This window comes from Sturnus vulgaris, chromosome 7, assembly GCF_052056855.1.
Source record: "Sturnus vulgaris isolate bStuVul1 chromosome 7, bStuVul1.hap1, whole genome shotgun sequence".
Taxonomy (NCBI): Eukaryota; Metazoa; Chordata; class Aves; order Passeriformes; family Sturnidae; genus Sturnus; species Sturnus vulgaris.
In genome coordinates, this window is record NC_142249.1 from 11,247,957 (window position 1) to 11,267,858 (window position 19,902).

Genomic DNA, 19,902 nt, shown 5'->3' on the forward strand with positions numbered 1-19,902 from the left:
GTTTAGTTTTTTTCTGGTAGTATCTGGGCACCCGTTTTTCTTGTGTTTTTCCTTCACGCCAGTGTCTCACTGGAGAGCTGTGTTCTTATTGTAGCATAAGGACAAAATTCTCACTTTTTTAATGGAAAGAGGCTTGGGCTATATATATTAATCCTACAGATAATTATTCCAGTGTTCCTTTAAGGCAGTGTAATGATCTCAAGGCACATCTTTTCAACAAAATGTTAAGCCTACCCTCTGCAAAAATCTGTTCTGAAGCAATAGCAGGAAGTGTCATGCCAAACCCTGATCCATGATGCTATTCAGAAACACCAGTTCTATTGGGCTGAAATTAATACTTGACAGTCTTGAAGAGTTGCCTTGCATGGAGAGCAGGAAGAAGGAGATAGGGGACTGTTTCTCATGCCATGTCTGATCTTTGCTTGCAGTACTTCTCATGAACTTTAGATGGTCAAAAATAAGAGGTATCCCCTCATTTTGTATTGAGATTGTGAGAAGGGGTTAGACTGAGAAGGCATGTAATAGCTGATGTCAGGGAGGTCATGTTTCTGTCTTTAGAAATTCAGCAACTCCTCTGTGCTACTGTTTGTATCTCAGCTTAAGGTCAACCAAAAGGCAGCAAGACTGTTTTTGTTGTGCTTTGAAAAAAATTCACAGAGCTCTGGGTATGCAACTTGAAGCCAAAATCTGATTTTATTTATGCTGGTTATATAAATTACAGATATTACCAAGCTATATACAGAATTGCTCTTGCTGTTTTCTATTTTATATGTGATGCTTGCTGTGCAGCTTGCTTTGAATCACTCAGTGTAATGAACAGATGTGTTTGTTTCTTTGAAATAAATTTCCACGTATCACAAAAATATCTCATTACTTTGTTTCCACTCACTTCTAATTAACGTAAATAGCATGGGTGAAAGGAGAAATGAAAGTGAAATCCATGTCTTTACTGATTCAAGAAGGTTATGCTTTCACAGCAGAAGTCTCTTTATACCTGCTTGAGAAAGCAGTAAGGTGCAAATGTTCAAGGGTTTGTGTTTCAGGAAGTTTGCATGCATTAACCATGTATTCTGTGGGCAAGACTTGCATCTTGATTGGGCCTGCATTTGTGAAATACAGTGGCCTTGAAGTTGCCTGTTTATATTATCCTATTAACAGAGATTTTAGGGATAATACTGGGGGAAATAAAAACCAAAACAACGAAACCAAACATCTCAAACTCAGCAGTAAACATGACTGAAAGAAAAAAAAGAGGATTTCAAGAGGGCAGTTTACCATTGTTACAAAACCCAGTTGTCCTGTTTATTAAATGAGCCTGTGACAGGCATATAATATCCTGTCATGCAGCACAAGTTTCCAGGTGGTCAGCAAATGCTGCAGCTCTTCAGTAACTTCAGTTTTTTAAAACTGCTTCCCTGTTGCATTGACGAATTAGCACCCAAACTGTGTCAGATTGGGATTTTTTAATTTGTGGACTTTCTGACAGTGCTTGCTGGAGTACCTGAGTGCTTCCTCCCAAACAGATTTACTTCTGCAACTATTTTGTGAGAGGGGGAAGTTTTATTAACTCTTTCTTCCAGTGGTGAAATGGAGACAGCCTTTTTAATCCCACAAGTTATATGTCTGCTTCCTTTCTGGAACTCCCTTCTCTCCCCAGCCTTGCCTACCTGCCTTCCACAGCTTCTGCTGTGGTGTCAGATAAAAATCCATGCTGAAAGCAATTCATCTTTGGAGAAAAGCAAACCTCAGACACCTCTGGAACTTCCAGAGTGAGGGGAACAAGAATCTTGGCTTTAAAATAGTATCTAAATCAGTGGTGTACAAGATTATGATTAAGCAGAAAGTATTTAACATAATAAATCCTAATTTCTCCAAACACATTTATGTCTTTAGTTATCTTTATATGCTGTCTTCAGAAGCAAACCATTTTGTTCTTATGCTTTCATATTTACAGCAGTTCTATGGAAATTAGTTCAATTAGCAAGTAAAATTTATCTCTGCTAGGACCCCACTGAAGTCAAATGACTCCCAAGCCAGAAAGAATTTAGTCTTTTTTCACTGACAACAGCAAATCTGACTTGCAAGAGGCTGTTTGAATCCCTAGGGAGAAAATTCCTTGTTTATGTGTTATTGATAACAGAAAGAAGCCTAAGAATAACATAATAGTTTCCAGGAAAAGCTGACTTTCAGAAGTGACAGGAAAAAAAAAATTGACTTCTTTAACCCATCCAATGTTCACACATTTTTCCAGAATGTGCACTTCAATCAGTTGAGTAAGGAGAACTCAGCTAGAAGAAAAGAAGGAAAAGATTAGTCTCATGGCACTCAGAGCTGTTAATTCAAAAGAAACTGCAGATAAAACCTTCTCTGGCTCAAGGTAGCTGCAGGGTCACTTTGACAATGTCATACCAACTGAGAAGGATCTGAAAATCCTGTTTCTAGTTATTTATCAAATAGAGAAATGCTCTTTAGAAGACGTGTAGGAAACTGTTGCAATAAGAACAAGCATGGTATTTATATTTGTATGAACTTTGGTGGTTCTTGCATCCTGTAATATGTATTCCAGGATTCTTCCTGGAGTCTTGGTTTTTTGAAGGGTAAGGGAAGCTGGACTGGGGGGGAATAGAAGGGAATTCAGCAAGACTGAAGAAAGTATATCTTGCTAGAGATACTGAGTTACTGGGTTGTAGGATATTTTGTCCTGCTGCAGATTTCACTCCTTTCTGTATCTCACACTATGCTTTTTTTATTGGCATTTCATGGAGAAGAAGTATTGCTTTAATAGTGCACACTGTCTGCTTGCTGTACCAAACCAGCTCTTCAGCAGAGTATATTGTTGTGTGAATTTGATAAAGAGAAAACTTCCTTTTTTCCTCATTTCCATTTATCAAGGCAAATTGAATGGGAAAGAGAAGGAAGGAATTTTTTTAAAATCTTCTAAAACTATTTTTCTTGTGCAATTTCTAGCAGAACTTTAAAACGTTTCTCGTAAGAGCCTACAGAATTATCACTTACCATCTAGCACCACTGAAGCACTCTTGGCACGTTTAAAATTGTATTTAACACTTGCAGTTTGCTACTAGGCACATTCTTTTTGTGAGGTTATGACCCTGAACAATGGCCATGGTCACAGCTTGTTTTGAAGCTCCGGATAGAGCTGGTTTGAGATTTACTTTGCATGCAAGAAAAAAACCAAAAATATTTGGAGGCTGATGGTAAACGAAAGTGAATCCAACTATTCTTTACTCTGACGAATCTTCAGGAAAACAAATGTGTGCATAGTTCATAAGTACAGTCGAGGAGGTCAGAACCATTTCCATGTTTTAAACATATTATAAACCAAAATAGAAATGAGTGGGGACACATCTTGGATTGGGTGGGGTAGGTTTTAATGCAGAATTTTAATTCAGGCTGGTTAATTCGTTTTCAGCTAAAGAACTAGTTTGCTATGGGAGAAAAAAGTGAAGAATAAAAAAAGATATTTTGCTTTTGAGTGGATCTTCAGGTTTATGTATTAAAGAACTCATTGATTTGTATATAAAGTTTAACTGTACTTCTAATCACTGACAATCAGGATTCCGGTTTAGTTTTGTTCTGTTTGTGGATAAGGAGAAGTGTTTACAGAGAGGCATTTGAAGGGGAGTTGGTAGGCTTTTAAATACATAACTATTTTAAGATCATAAATCATTGAACATACAGAAAGTTAAGGGCTAGTATTAAAAAAGGAGATTTTCTTCTAAAGCTGATAGAGCCAAGCCACTGCTCTATTTCCTGAGAAAAGCCTACTGGACAAATCCCTTCCTGGCTATACATCATTCCTCTAAGGACTCTGAGCCATGATGGTTGAGAATATAATTTCTAGTCAATAAGGACAAGAGAAATTTTTTTTTTAAATATTATGTTCACAGAGTATTTTCCTAATCTTTCTATATACTGAGTTAATATTACTTTGCTGAACGTGTTTTAGTTGACGTTAATTTTGCACTTTGAAACCCCATGTAAAATCTTGCAGTGTGAAAAAGTTGTGCAAGTTTGCTGAACTGGAAATTATGATGTTCCTTGGGCAGCTCTCCTGAGCAAGTCCAGGCCTTTGTGCTGCCTTAGTGAATCAATATAAGTGACATGTATTTTTCAGTGTAAAGCCTTCGTTTGTGCAAGTACTCTGAGACCTTTGTGTTCTGGTATTTATGATTCATTGGCCAGCATGTCAGGCAATTCCAGTGCTTTCAAGATGCTTGCAGTATCCTGCACCATTTAGAATAGGAAATATCTGCCCCATTGTTTCAGAATGTAATGCGGTAAGTGATGAAAGAGCTCTTTCATAGTCGTACAAGCAGCATTTTATTAACCAGCATCTGTGCTGCCTCCTGTTTGCTTAATATTTACTCATGAATGGGAAAGTTCACAACTTACAGCAGTTTCAATGGCTGTGGGACTCAGGTGTTCTCTCAGCACAGCATAAACGCTTGGAGACATTGGAAGAAGATCTGATGGAGAATGTGGTTCTGTAGAGTCATTAAAACTAAAAAACAAAAAAAAGCAAACAAAAAATATACAGAAATAATCTTAGAAAAAACTTAAATCCCTCTAACTTTATGCATATCAGTGGAGTATGGTGAATGTTTTTTAAGTTTGTTAACCCTCTACTCAGGCTTGCTGGTGGCCCTGTAAGCTCATGCCTACAAGCTGTTATACACTTAAAAATGTAGGAAATAGAGTCAGGTCTATCCTCTCTTTCCTTGGGCCTAATATCAGCTGCTGGAGAAAAAAAGGAGGCAGTGAAAGATCAGTAGATCAGAGTACCATAACATCTGCATTCAATTTTTACAAATGGTTTGCCCCATGAATGGGAAAAGCACTGTACAGGTGAAGTCCTTTACTTACCTTTCTTGTTTTTAGCAGTCCTTGCCAAACTATTTTCAAATAGTTTGGGGAAAGGAGGCAGGGGAAACTCTGAAATGGGATGTAAATTAAATAAAAATAACAGTTGAAGTGTAACACACCTGTGAGGATACTTACATTTTGGAGACTGGGATAAATACAGAAGGAACATAACCTTTCCCTCCTCCATCCGAGGGCTTTGAGACTAGAATAAATAGTAAAGAAATTAAATATTGTCTAGTCATTTTATTATCTATTTGAAATTAACTATTTGCTTGCAGTGCTGCAGACGATAATGAATTGAAAAGTCCCTGGATAAGTAAATAGTCATATAAGTGAGGGGAATTCCTGAGATTAGTCCTCGAGTTCAGGTCTTAGTCACAGAATTGCCTGTGCTCACTAGATATGAATCATAATGTGATACTGCCGCTGATGAAAGAGATTTTGTTAGGCCTTCAAAGCAAATGTACAATTCTTTAAGTTTGGTACTCTGAGCCTGCAGATTTCAGTTCTGCAAATGCTTGGAGCTCTGTCTCTACAGATACAGCTTCAGCAATATCTTTTGCATGAAATTAAGCATATATGTAAGATTTTAGAGGATTGGAACATTAGACAAAGTCCACTGAGTTAAAATGAAGAGAGGAAAAATACTGTAGCCTCCAAATATTTTTGAGTTGTGTAGGAATTTGAATTCAAATGGAACTGTAACCTTTGATACTGAAAGTCTAGAAGAATGTGTGGAATCTATTAAAAATTAAGGCTTTGAGGGCTTTCTTTAAGCAAGAATGAATTTGATCTAAAAATGAACTGACTTGTAACTTGGACAAAAAAGAATGTGAGCCTGAACATATTTGGAACCATCCTTGTTTAGCCTTTTGCATTTTCCAGTGCAGTTGCCAGGGGTTTTCAGGAACATTATCATCCATAATAACTTTGTAATTAGTGTGCAGTATATTGGGAAAAGGTGGTGCAGCTAAATAGCCTTTGTTTTAGGGTTTCATTGCATGAAATGAAACAAAGTAGGGCTTCCAAGATGTTTGGGAAACACTGAGTTGTCTTGAAATTAAAGAGACAGCATGCTAGAGTGTAACACAACTATGAAGCCAATAAGCAGGATGACTTTTCCATTTCCTCTCCATTGAATACCCAAGCCCTGACTTTTGTGATGCATCAGTCAGGAAAAAAAAAATCCATTTCTTAGCTTCTTTTAAATATTGTCATCACCTCTAGTGTAACCTCTAAGACCAGGGATGTATTTGCAAAATGAAGCTGTCTAAATGACAGACACATGTTTAAACAGTTCTCTTGAAGATGACTAGTAAAGGAGGCATTTCAATCTGTTCTCTCCCTCCTCTCCCTACATTCCTCGAATTGCCTCTTGACTTTGCAGCTGCTGTGCAGGAAGGGTAAATAGAGAAGTGGAGCCTAACCTTCGTTTGGCTGACAGCTGTAGTGTTTGCCAAAGGCCTTATCTTTGGGGATATCTGGATACAGGTACTTCAGGGGGTTTTCAGGAACGTTGTCTGCCATGATGACTTTGTAATCGCGCAGTATATCAGCAAAAGGCAGGGCAGATAAGCGACCTTTGTTATAGGGTTCCACCGAATGAAATGTTACATCTCCTGCAAAAACACAAAGGCACCATTACCTGTAGGTGAGCAACTGCAGCTGGAATGCATTTTGCCTTTCTTTTGAGGTTTACACTTGCACAGGCTTTACCTGTTCTTACCTATGTTAGTATATTTCAATATTTAATTTCTTCATATTTGGAAACAAATCTAAAGCCTGCACTTAGCAGGTACACCTCATAGAGAGCTTTGTTAATATAAAGAGCTCAGAGTTTTGGTTTGTGTTTGAGAAATTATGATACTTGTATCTTGTCCAAAACCATGCTATGACATGATACACGTGAATTTTACTTTCAAACCAAACAAAACTTGACTCCTGTATTGCAGGTATATTGTAGAGTTTGGGTTGGTTTTGGTTTAGTTGCTAGCTTGTTGTTTCGTTTTTTTTTCTTTTAATTATACTTACCATTTTCTAGCTGATCCACCCAAGTAAAGGTAATTCCACCCAGATTGCTCTCACTAAACCTTAATAAAAATGTTCCTGGTGTCTTGTCTTTCAGCAGAATTCGTTCCTTTTCTTTGCTTACAAATCCCATTATGTACCTGAGGTATAACAGGAAATCATGGGTTTACTTTTGGAAAAAAATACAGACTTTGATCAGTGCAATGTGTAGAATCATAGAAGAAGGGCCTGGGTTGGAAGGAACTTTAAAGTTCACGTGGTTCCAAACCCCCTGCCGTGGACAGGGACATCTTACACCAGACCAGGTTGCTCAGAGCTATCCAGCCCAGCCTTGATCTGGCCAGAATTTATACAGGTGTTCAAAACCTGATTACAAGACTTTGTAAGGTTTGACCAGAGCTTTGTGTGATTTATACATGGAGTATGGCATTGAGCTCAAAATATTGTGAAGCCTGGTGAAATTTATCCCAGTACTTGATTACATAGACAGAACTGAAGAAGGGATCTAAACCTGCATTTCTAAGAGATCCCATGTCGTTCTCCTTTGGCAGCAATTTCCAGAAGTTATGAATGGGAGAAGAGAGGCAGAGGTGTTAGCTTCATTGCAAATACTCCTCTGCATGGCTAAAACTGAGATAAGTAAAGGACAGAGAAAATGTGGAGAGAGATCAATATACAGCAGTTTCCTTGTTGCTCACCCATCAATCCAAAGAGGAAGAATGTGTTTTTTAATCAAGTCCAGGATTGCTTCAAGCCAAATCCAAAAGGTAAAAGACTTCCCAGGCAAATGTTCCTAACAGTTAAAAAACAACCACAAAACACAAACAAAACCAACACACATGAGAGGAGAATTATGAGAGTGATGTTACCCAACATTCATATGACAGTTTCTTAAGAATAAACTACTTTGCTCAAGTGAGAATGATAATTTGAGCTGTGGTTTTGAGTAACGTCTCTCTTTCAACCTGACATAAAGCCAACTGATTTTTAAGATATGTGTTGGAAGCACCTAATTTTTCAGAGAGAATAAAAATCACATATGTGGTTTCTTCCTAGTTATAAATTTATATTTGGAGTGAAAAGAAGATGAGGAGTTGAACTTCCTTCCAAGATTCTGTACTTGTTTTAATAATGTAGTTAATACTAATTAAACAAGCTTACCCTTCTTTATCAATACATTCTCTGTTCCTTATTGCATATATTGACTGTCTTGAAATAATTTAGGTCAAAACTAAACTTATGAAAAATCTTACTTATGCTTTATGAAAAATGTATTGCATGCTTTGGTAAGACTTTCAATTGTTCATTTACAGAAATATATAATGGCAGTTTCTGATATCTGTAGCAATATAACTGAGTAGATCCCTAATCCCAAGCTTCATTCTTCTGTTTTTTTCCTAGTTAGTTTTTTACAAGGGATATGATTGAAGGGATTGGCTGAGCTGAAAGTCCCACACATGGCAAGTGGGAATCTTATCAGCAGCATCAGAAAAACAGAGATAGGAATGGCTGTGGGTGTTATGAGAAATAAGAGTTTAATTTTACTTTTAGAACAATACCTTGCAGAACTTTGCCCAGGATAGTTGATAATCATTGTAACTGACTTGCTGTCCTAAAAGAGAAAAAAAGAAAAGAAACCTAAATGGTGCATGTGTTGTTCTGAAGTTATGAAATAGCTACTGCTTGGTATCTGTATAGTTGGTGGGGGGTGAGGGGAGAAGTACAGTACATCCAGACATGGGGAGGGAGGGATAGGGGCATGCTAAGGGACTGTAGATCTGGTTTTCTGAATTCTTTTGAAGCAGGTAATAATAGTTCTGGAAATATTTGCCTAAAATAGCCCGTGACTTGGTGTTTGCAACACTACGTGCTCAGTTTCAGTTTTTAGCCTAAATGTTGCTTCTCAGCTTTCCCCAGGGCTTCTCCCTTGTGGGGCACACTTGGGTCTCAGAGCAGTCAATAGTTCATCTTGCTGAGGTTACTGGGCCTCTTTGCTGTGCTGACACCAGTGAAGCATCTCTGGTGAGATTGCAGAAATGAACAGACCCACAAGGACAGGTCTTAAAATGAAACAAACCCCAAACCAAACCTCATAAGCAAGCAAAAATACTTCCTTTTGATTTCAGATGTATGAGATAATTGTTAAGGAAGCAAAATAACATCACAGTTCGGTGTGATTTTGATGCCTTCTTCCTTCAGTTGAGCAGCCTGGAAGTTTCAAAGTTGAATTACTTTGTGATAAGAATAAGCTGATGCCTGCTTTTCTTTAAAGAAAAAAAATGTCATTGTCACATTTTTGACATCAGCTCTGGAAGTAGAGGTCATGCTGTCCTGGTTTTGGCTAGGGTAGAGTTCATTTTCTTCACAGTAGCCGGTGTGTTTTGGATTTGTGCTGGGAACAGCGTTGGTAATACAGGGATGGTTTAGTTCTTGCCAAGCAGGGCTTACCCACAGTGAACGTCTTTTCTGCCTCTCAACCCACCCCACGAGCAAAGGGAGTGCTGAGAAACTGGGAGAGGACACAGCTGGGACAGCTGATCCTAACTGGCCAAAGGGATATCCTGCACCATATGGTGACATGCTCAGCATCTATACTTAGGGGTAAGAAGGAGGAAGGAGGGAACGTTTGGGGTGATGGCATCTGTTTTCCCAAGTAACTCCTTTGTGTGATGAATCCAGCCTCAATTTCCAGGCTGAACACTTGTCTGCAGATGGGAGGTAGTGAATGAATTCCTTGTTTGCCTTGTGTGCATGTGTGGCTTTTGCTTTACCTGTTAAACTGTCTTTATCTTGAACTACGAGTTTTTTCACTTTACCCTTCCAATTCTCTCCTCATCTCACTCTGGGGGAGTGTGTGGCTGTGTGGGGCTTAGTTGCCAGCTGGGTGTGCTTAAAGCCCCTGCCTGTCGTTACCAAATATAAAACCCCAAAGCAAATAAAATCTGTATATTTCTACACACTTACCCGTAAGTTTCTCTGCCAGCATGTTGAGTTGTTCAGAATTGAGTCCACGACCAACATATGATGAAAATTGCCAGCTCAATACTTCTAAGAGCTGGCTTAAAGTGGCAGCAGGGGGGTTGTTGAAGAAAGACAGATTCTGCAACAGAATGAATGCTTTGTTTAGACAGCAACCATGAAATACATATCAGGCTGTAAGAGGAGGCTGCAAGTACTTGAGCAGAATCTGGAAGTGTTGAACATGAGCTTTGTGTGTGGAGAAGCACTGGGGCAAACTGAGGTCCTCCCACCTCCAGGCACCCAGCAAGGTCCAGTGGGGTGCCCAGGCAGGGTTGTAGGGTGAGACTCCTAGAGAGAGCTAAAGTCTCTGTGTGCATCTTGGATGCTAAAATACCTTGACATGCCTCTGGTAGTGTCCTGCGTAAAGACAGAGAAAATATGCTGTCCAAAAGACCCCCCAAAATCTAGATATTATCATTTAATTTTAATGTTTAGTGCATGGAAACTTTAAACTATTACATAGTGACATGGTGATGTGCTGTTGAATCATTTGGCTTATCTTAGTTTTTTCGTTTGGTTTTTTTTTGTTTTTTTTTAGATTGTACACACAATGGACATACTGAAGACTGTGCAAAAGCTCTTCTGGAGTATCAGAGTGATAATGCAGTCCAGCCTGCTGGCCTGCCACCATGGTAGACTGCCTGACCCTTTCCCTCCTCTGAGCATCTGTGTGACTGCACTAATCCCCAGCTGAAAGCCCGAGAGCCATTGACAGCACCATTCCACAGGCTGCAAATACAGTAACAGTGACTGAATCTGAAATATGTGCTGAGACAGCTGGAGCCTTAGAAAGAATGATTCTGCCTTTGCTCAGGGTTAGAGCAACTACAAGTTGCTACTTAACATTTTTAATCTTCTGCACAGAAAGCACAAGTTCCTATAAAATCCATGGGGGAAAGCAGCACTTAAATATCTTACAGATTCACCTATATGCCTGCTTTCAAGGTTTGGAGTTGTACTGGTGGAATTATTTTCTAACAGGTCTAGTCTTAGTCAGCTACACCTGAGAAAGAGAAATAAGGAGAAGTTGTGGAGAAGGCCTGTGACCTTTCCTTAGTTTAAGAACTACTACTTCAGGCTGCAAAAAGAAAAGCTAAAGGTTTTATATCTGGACAGGGAAAGAAAGATAAAGAGAACAACAGTAAAGTATGATGTTGATAGCAGTGTTCATGACAAAAATAAGGCCAGATCAAGAGGGGAATACATCTTTTTTATACTTAATATATTTAGTAATCAAATAATACAAATGTGCAAATGCAAGAAGTCTCTTTATTTGCATGCTGAGGACCTACCTGAGGATCGTTGGTTGACAGATTGTACCAGATAATAGAGGCCCATGCATTGGGCAATTGGCTGACATTGGAGATCATCACCACAGGCAAGGAGCTGGTCTGGAGGAGAGAATGAATGCCCTGTGTAAAAGCTGCTGAGCAAAGTATTAGTGCTGTGCTGTGCTTTGGTTTTTTAGCCTCTCTTTCTTCCCAAAGCATAGACTTCTTTTCCAGAAGTCCTGGAAACCTTGTGGTTAGTGCTGAGAGCCTCACCAAGCTCCAACACAGTTGTACTTCTATAAACTGCTGGAAAATGCTTTTTACTCCCACCCCAGATCATCTGTTCTGAATACTCACTTCCAAATTTATGGTCAATCCATACAGGCAGACCTGTGTTTCGAAGCTGATGGAGTGCAATTCCTCAGTCACCATGTGAGGGCCCTGAGGGAATATCAAGGTTATAAAGCTGTGAGTGCACAGCTGGCATTTAACACTGTTCTAGTGATCCAGCTGCTGAGGTTACACTTGGAAAGAAAACTCATATCAAATATATAAGCAGAACAGGAAAATAATGAAGTAAATAATTTGTTTGCTCACCTCTGACATTAAATCAGTCCAGGTATTTTTTCTGATTAATCTAAAATAACCCCTTAACATTATTAAAGCAGTACTTCTAAACTTTTATCTTTTTTCTTTTAAACACAGATTTGCACACAAGAAGTTAACAGATAATTTTGTGTGTCTGATTAAGGTTGTCTCCAAAATTCCTTTTCCTCAAGTTTCCTTACTGGTTGACAATTTGACTTTGAACAGGGATGTTCAACTTCAAGGAGAAGCAAAGCAGAAATAAAGCAAATAACCACAGCTTTAATGACAAATAGGCCTTCATCCAGGTTTGTCCTGGGTTCTAGTTGAAGGACTAGAGGCCTAAATCATTAATCCAAAGTAAATCTGGTATTAAAACCCCAAGCTTTTCTTGGATGGAAAAAAATTAAAATCTGTTTGTCATCGTTGATTAAAGTTTGTAGTATAAGCATTTGTTTTGATTACAAACCATTATAGCTCTGTAAAGATCCAAATCTCTGCCCCTTAGGAAACAGATCTCTTGAAATACATTTCCATCTCCAGAACTCAAAGTACAAAAATATATTTGTTCTTTTCCAGTTTTCTTTGTTGTTGGTCTTTCTCTCCCCATCTTGCATTTGTATTGTCAGACTTTTAAAAAAAGAAAAAAACCCTTGCAAATCAAAATGCTTTCAATCAATGTAAAATAAAAGTACTTCTTGGCAGAGGGCCTTGTGGCCTTATCTTTGTCGTGGAGCACCTCCTCCAGGAGATGTACAGGCCACTGCAATAAAAGATAATGAATAAATGTGGAATTGGGACCACAGGAGATCCTTAGGCATCTGAATAATAATAGTCTGCCTTGCAAAGGGAAAAATCCAGCTTAGACCTGAAGGCTTTTATATGAAATTCTCATTCACCAAATGAGCTCAAATATTTTAATACAGGTTGAATCAATCCAGCTCAACCTGTATCGCTGACACCAAGTTGAAAAGGGTTGGTGAAGCAACCCTTCTTCCCCCGATTATAATTTTGCAGAAGCAAATTTTTCTCATGGAAAAATCCTCTAGGCAAAAAGGTACATCTGCATGAAAGGACAAATCTAAAATAGGGAACTTCCACTTTTTTTTTTTAATGAGGCCAGTTATATTTAACTAGACTTTTAGCATATGGAACATCCTAAAACAAAGCAAGTTTTGAAAGCTATATTATAGTTGCTGTTAACAAAGAAAACCCCAACTCTTGTTCTGCTAATAACCACATTCACAGACTGGCTTGACCAAGGAGAGGCTCTGTTTGAGGGAATCAGCAGTGAACCAGGTCACAGTTCAGCTGTCCTGATTCTCCACAGCCCTATGATATCTTTATATAGTTTTAAAGGCACAATGTGTAGAAGTGGGAGGAAAATGCTGCCAAAACTGGAGTGCCAACATTTCTTAACCTACATTTTTGCATTTGCTTGTTGTGGTGTCAGTGATTTTGTAAGCAGCAAAGTAACTGGGAGGGTGAGCCTTGAGTTTCATTCTTGCTAATCGGGTTGTGAGTTGTTCTGTTCAGAAATGTGTGTGAGATAGGCACACGAATCTTCTGCTTTAGGTTTTGGTCAAGTTCTTCATGCTGATCACACCTTTTGCTTTGTAGTTAAAGAATACTTCAAATAACTCTTGTGCTTGTATAGCTACAACTATTTAGGCCGTGATATGAGTGATTTTTTTTTTTTTAATTCTTTTTTTAACTTGCTTATACAACTTTACCCTCAGTTAGGCTGGGTTTAGTGCTGTCGTGCCATACACAGAGCCACCACGAGAGGGGAACCTAAGACCAGGCTGGGACAAGTGTCAGCATTGAAACACGATTTTGGTCCTGGCTGAGGCAGCAAACCCCTTGGATGCAAAGATGCACCCTGACTTCACCTGTAAACCTAACCAGCAGAGCATATATCTAAAGGACCAGGACCTTTCCTGTAGGAAACAATTATTTCAGAAAAAAAAAAATCCTTTAAAAGCTGGTTTGTTTTTGCTTTTTTAAAATCCAAAATGTAAATGACCAAAAAGGTAAACTTTGAGTGGAATGCACACATTTTGATTATTACTCTCTACCTTCCACTGTAACTTTTTCAATATACAGACTTCAGGCATGCAATTACAATTTGAGTAGTTCCAAACAGTTCTCATTATACTTATACTAACATAATAATTGGATCCTGTACTTAGTATATATTTCAAAATCCAACTACACTTTGATTTAAATAAAACTAAATATGAAATACTTGTGAGAAAAAACAAGTAAAGTAAATGCACAAACCTCATTTCCTTTGCTGCCAGCGCTTGTTTTCATTTCTTTGGGTTGCTGGATAAAGCAAAGCAATATTTATGAGTGAGAGAAATTATAGACAAAAGTACATATGAATAATATAATTTATAACCAGGAGGTTCTTAGTTTTAATAAGATTTTATTTGCAATATACAAATGTAGTCTAAGGAAAACTCTGACACTGCACCTTGAAAATTCTATTCGGTGAAGAGTATTGTGATATTTTAAAAGGAGTTTTAAGAAACTAAGTTAATATAACAAAGCATTAACTAGGGTGCCTGCCAAGTGTATCACAAAAAAAAAGTGCTAAAAACCATCGATCTCAATCTCCTCTTGCAAAACTACAGCAATGCACTGTGTCTGTGGTTAAGCCCCAAAAATACCACAGGCAAGGGAGTGTTAGTCAGAAAGCAGGACTCACAAGTCAGAAAGCAGCATTCAAGAGAAGTTACACAAGCAGAGTCTCACAAGGCTTTATCACAGGATTAATTTCCTATCGATTTCAAGCATTCTCTTCTGTCTCCCCTAGAAAATTGTGGTGTGGTTTAGGTTTTTTGTTTGTTTGTTTTGTGCGTTGGGTTTAGTTTTGTTGTTGTTGTTTTTGTTGTTTGTTTGGGGTTTGTTGCTTTTTTTTTTTTTTCTTGTTTTGTTGTTGGTTTGGTGTTTTGGGTTTGTTTTTTTTTAACCAAGCTCAGTTTCTGTGAAGCTTTTTAATTCAGCGTAATTAGTCTTTCCTCTTCTGGTGGTAATTAGGATTTGCTTTGTCATTTCTGTCTTATTTTATAGAATGGAGGAAGTATGGAATGACATAAAGAGGTTCTAGGAGTAATCTTTTTGTACAAGCAGAAGGAAAATAAGTGTGGCCTTAGTAATACAGTTCTCCCTCCAGAGCTTCTAAAGAACCTTTTATCTCTCTACCAGAAGTACAGAAATACACAACAGTAAAAAGTGTCAAACCCACCAAATGTCGAAATTCTACTGACAGGCTTCCATTTGCAGACTCATCCATGTTCATGGCTTTCACATGTGTTCCACACAGAACAAACCTACGGTTACTGCAGAGGACATGACAGTTATGCACTCAAATACCATTGTATTGGGAAAATTTAATAAATATGATATTTTAATGTCTTACCTTACAGTTGAAACATTCCTAAAAGAGAAGAGGGGTGGGGGAGAGGAAACGGATTGTGAATGAGTAAATGTGCACCACAGAACTTGTACTGAGCATATCTGAGATGGTAGATTTTGCCTGCTTAAAGCTGGTTTGTATTGCCCCTACAACTACAATTTTTAAACTGAAGAACTGAAATTCATCCTATCCACATAGACCTTTGCATCTGGCCATATGTAGGTAGTGTATTTTATCTTGCCATTTATTATCAGATAGTGCATGGCTTCTCTCTTGCTCCCTCCTCACTGGGTGTTTTCCCTCTTTCTTGTGGGCCCTCATCTGTGTCCATGCAGTCAAGGTGTTTTTTTGGGGGCTTGCAGAAGCACAACAAGCAGAAGGAGGGAGGTAGCTGGAAGCTAGGGCTGGGGATGGTGCATGGTGACAGCTCGGTGATATTTCAAAGCTAACTATCCCATAAATACAATACAGTTTGATTTCAAGTTTTTGTGTGATACTGCTGTATCAGTCTGAATTGTTTTCTAAATCTTGAGACAAATCTTAAATGGACTTCTTGCCTCCAACTTGAAAACATCAATGAGACCTAGCAGCTTTGCTTTACAAAAAGAAATCTTCCACATGAAAAAGAAGTGTTACTCTGATCTTTTAACTGGTGGGTTTTAAATTTTTCTTTTCCTTTTAAAATCAGATAGGGTAGCCACTGAAAAAAACTGTGTGGTCTCTATAGGGAGCAAGAGAATATCTTCACTTTTAAGTTTCTTACTTGTCAATAGTTGCTTTCACTCTGATCTGGTAGTTCAGCTCTGGCAATTTAATTAGCAACCTTCAAAACAGAAAATGAGAGAGTGAATATTAACAGAATAAATGTATCACCAGAAAGCGCTAGACTGGTTGCTCCAGATTAAAGTGTCAGAAATTACTATAATCTAAAAACAGATTAGGTATCTATGATTATAACACAATTTATAGGGTTGAACACTCAGAAAAAGGAGCTGGGCTGTTCCAGTGGTGGGTGCCCTACTCTCCCTCTAAGTGTGTGGAAAATTTAGCATGTGTTGGAGGGAATGGCTGGAGAGACACCAAAGCAGGAAATTAGGAAATGGATTTGTATAATCTCTGACTGCACCACAGATGTGTGTGTGCTTTCCTTCATGTACCTTTTTTCACCCCCAGCCCTCCATGAACTTTGTGCTGCAAGGTGGAAATGAAATGAGAGTTCCTCTCCAATCTTTGCTCTGTCACAAAGTCAGGCAAGGAGCTTCTGGGACAGAAATAACTTGGCTGTGATTCACCCAACAGCCCAAAATGCAGCAGATTCTCTTTACTCTCTTCAGAAGTGGCTCTGAGTATTCTGATTGTGGCTTGCATGACAAGGATCATTATTTACTCAGTTTATAAAGTGTTAAAACAAGAATTCGATGTGTACAGAACCCTTTAGGTGCTGTCTTTAGCCACAATGTGCCTTTCTTCCTTGTGTTTTACTCTTTACTGCCACTTGTTCTGCATGACAGATTCTGTGGACTTTATATCCCCACTCCAGAAAGTTTCCCTGCAGTTGAATGCATCCCTAATGCAAGTGGGTCTGCTTTGCTTTCTAGATTCTCCTAGGATAAAATATGTTACACGAATGAAGGAGTTTATACCAGTTTTTTCCCCTTACCTTAATTTAACAGTGAATTGTATTAAAGTTTTGAGAACCATTGGCCTCTGGGGGTGTGTTGGCATGCAGGGCTGCCTTTCAACCACGAAGGAGCTGTGTGAGAAGAAGTGAAACAAATAGGTTTTTAGGAATATGTATGAACAAACAGATGTTTGGGGGTTTTTTGGGAGGGGGCAGGGGGAGGGAAAGCGGCTGGTATCTCTCAAAGACTTATTTCTCTACAGATACTGAAGTGGGAGCTCTGCATTCCAGCTCTCAGTTCTCAAAATGATCCAGTGGTCTAACTTGCCCTTAAATTGTTCCCATAAGAAACAGATATTTGGAAGACATTGAAAATCACACCAAATTCTATAGTTCTAAAATACAATGATGACAAAAGTCTTGGTCTCCCAAAATTTTATCAAAGCCATGAAACAGAGTATGAAAAAACACTGAGCATGGCTCCAATGAAATTAAACTATAATAATTAAACTATGGTTTAAATTTATATATGTATATATAGCAAACAATTGAGCCCACTTTGCTCTCAGAGACTCACTTGTGGTATAGCTCTAGTATAGCCTGTACCAAAGGCGAGAGAAATTATACTAATATTTTACCTACTAATAGAAGGCTGATTTGGGAGGGCAGCAGGAAGCATAGCTTGGGGGAGACAGAGAAAAGAAAAGGAACATTTACTTAAAAAAAAAAAAAAGCCAAATCACAAACACAAAACCTCAAGTTTTCTCAGCAGAATGTACATACTCCTCCTAGAATAAGGGGATTTCTGACATTCATTTAAGAGTCAGAACTTGATGACAAGCCCTTAAAAGCTACCCATGAGAAGCTGCCTGGCACCTTCAGTTTCTATTACTTTTGATGACAGCTGTGCATACTTCCTAGATTAGGAAACTGGTCCTTAAAATCCTCAGACATTCAAACTCTTTTTCCTTCCTCTTAGCAGTGTGTTCTCATTGTTGTACCAGTTGAGGTAAAGTTCTCTACTTTGGCCGTGGCTTACGCACTTCCGGAAAAGGTTGTAGAGCAGAAAGTTGACTTTTTCCAGCAGCTGAGGTCTTTGCACAGGAATAGGGTCCCCATCATAAGTCAGCCTGGTCAAGAGTTCATCCAGCTTTTCTAGTTGCCTTCTGACTTGGAAGAGACTCTCTGCCAACAGCGTAAAGCTACAGCAAGACAAAGAATTAGTTTGCAATCTTTCTTGTGAACCGTTTCTTGGAACACAAGAACAGCTGAAGCTCTTGCTTGGGGAAAATCAGAATCTGTATTGAATAGTGCTTTCCAGCTTTGCCCAAGCTCACATCCATCCATTCATCTTTTGTTTACAGCAGTTTATAAATACATTGGGCAAATCATCAGCTTTATCTTCAAAGATAAATATTTTCACAACAGCGCAACACCATCTGTGACAATTTGGAAGAAATATATACATGGTCCTGATGTTGTACATGCAGGGCACTTGTGCCAACATTAATTATTCCCTACAGCTCAGGAGTTTTGCAAAATGTACTCTTTAAAAGGATAATATTTATATAGAAGGAGCAAGTTAACAAGACTGAAGAACTGTAAAAGCAGTAAGGAAAAAGAAATCCAAACACACTTGCTAACAGTTCAATAGGGTATGTGTGTATAAAATCACATTTTAAAGCTATTTTTAGCATCTTCGTTGGAAAAAGTACTTCAGTGAAAAAAAAAAAGAAACCTACAGAAAAAAAGGAAAAAAACTTTTTTTTTTCCAGTCCTAAAATTTTCTTGGCAATTTTCCTTACTTTTTACTTCTTACGGTTTACTTCTTTTCCATGTAAGAGTTTTGATGGGAGAGCAATGGCCATGATGCTGAGTTGACATTGTCTGGGTACAATACCTTTTAAGTATAATGCTATTTTCTTTTGATTTGCAATCACTTCAGAGTTGCCACCACAGAGACTACTGCCATTCAATCCCTGCACAGTCTGAAGTCTGGAGGAGTGAGTCAAAGCAAGAACCTCTACCCAGCTCCTGCCTAGACACAACTCCCACTGCCTTCAATGACAAACTCAGTCAGCACCATTCTTACTCAAGCAAAAAACTCCCAAGAGAGTATGGCTCATGCATCTGGAGGAGATGTCAAACCCAAAATTACTGACTGCCACAAGCCAGCCTCAGCACTTCACCGTAGCCTTAATTCTGAATAGCGAACGCTGCTTTTAGTTAGCACCTTTTACTCATTTACTTTCTTAGCTGCTTGGTGAATTTGCTGCTGTTGCAACTGATCTAAAGGAATGATCGTTTCAAGTGCAGCAGACTTCCTGTGGTTTTCAGTGGAAAGGCGAGGTCAGGGCAGGTTTACCAGTTCTGGAGCTGGTCGAGCCCCCCGTGGAGGGGCCCCCCGATGCAGGCGATCTGCTGCCGCCTCTTCCAGTCCAGCAGCTCCTCGGTCAGCATGTTGCTCATCAGCACATCGATCTCATGGATCACACGCCCTATTTTGCTGAGCACTTCCTGGAAAATAGGAAAGGTGTCACGAACTGACCACAGGCAACTGCTGCAAAATTCACCTACTAGCATGAAGGGCTTATTGCATTTTTTTTTTTCAATTATTCTGAAAGTAACCATGTTTAGTTCCTATTGCTTCAGTGGCAGGATTCATCACCCGTTGTACATTAGTCCTGAATCTCTAGCAAGTCTTCTTCAGTAAATTTTTTTGGGGGTAGGATAGGAGGGAAGGGTGTTGCATTCTTTGTGGGCATAATATCTCCATGGTTTTGACACTTGCAAGCTCTGTCGAGTTCAAAAAGTTCTGCTTTTGTTTTGCATCATATAAAATGCCTTTTTTTTTTGTTTGTTTGCTTGATTTAATCATAACACTACCCCCCCTCCCATGGACTCAAAAAAACTGCTTCACTTTTAAGGTGTGCAAAACCATATCCTTGACTGAGCTGTTACTTAATTGCCAATTTCTTAACTTCTAGTCAAATTCGCCCTGACCCACCCAAACATTTTGCAAATTTTCTACTCCTGTGAAATTCGTCTGTTCTTCTGAGATGAAATTT

General features: G+C 38.7%; 1 protein-coding gene across 4 annotated transcripts in view; it reads right to left on the reverse strand.

Moving 5' to 3' along the window:
• Positions 1-668: 668 nt before the first annotated feature.
• Positions 669-19,902, reverse strand: part of STAT4 (signal transducer and activator of transcription 4) — a 41,622-nt gene continuing 22,388 nt past the window's right edge. For all 4 annotated transcript variants that reach the window (XM_088167790.1, XM_088167788.1, XM_088167789.1 and 1 more), the window contains exons 8-24: positions 19,200-19,351; positions 17,878-18,036; positions 16,874-16,966; positions 15,977-16,036; positions 15,217-15,234; positions 15,043-15,136; positions 14,073-14,117; positions 11,562-11,645; positions 11,226-11,324; positions 9,877-10,012; positions 8,472-8,524; positions 7,611-7,705; positions 6,916-7,052; positions 6,312-6,503; positions 5,020-5,086; positions 4,414-4,522; positions 669-2,288 (exon numbers count right to left, since the gene is read on the reverse strand). In XM_088167790.1, the coding sequence (XP_088023916.1) occupies positions 2,262-2,288; positions 4,414-4,522; positions 5,020-5,086; positions 6,312-6,503; positions 6,916-7,052; positions 7,611-7,705; positions 8,472-8,524; positions 9,877-10,012; positions 11,226-11,324; positions 11,562-11,645; positions 14,073-14,117; positions 15,043-15,136; positions 15,217-15,234; positions 15,977-16,036; positions 16,874-16,966; positions 17,878-18,036; positions 19,200-19,351 (1,620 nt within the window). In that variant the 3' untranslated portion in view covers positions 669-2,261. The remainder of the gene's footprint in view (positions 2,289-4,413; positions 4,523-5,019; positions 5,087-6,311; positions 6,504-6,915; positions 7,053-7,610; positions 7,706-8,471; positions 8,525-9,876; positions 10,013-11,225; positions 11,325-11,561; positions 11,646-14,072; positions 14,118-15,042; positions 15,137-15,216; positions 15,235-15,976; positions 16,037-16,873; positions 16,967-17,877; positions 18,037-19,199; positions 19,352-19,902) is intronic.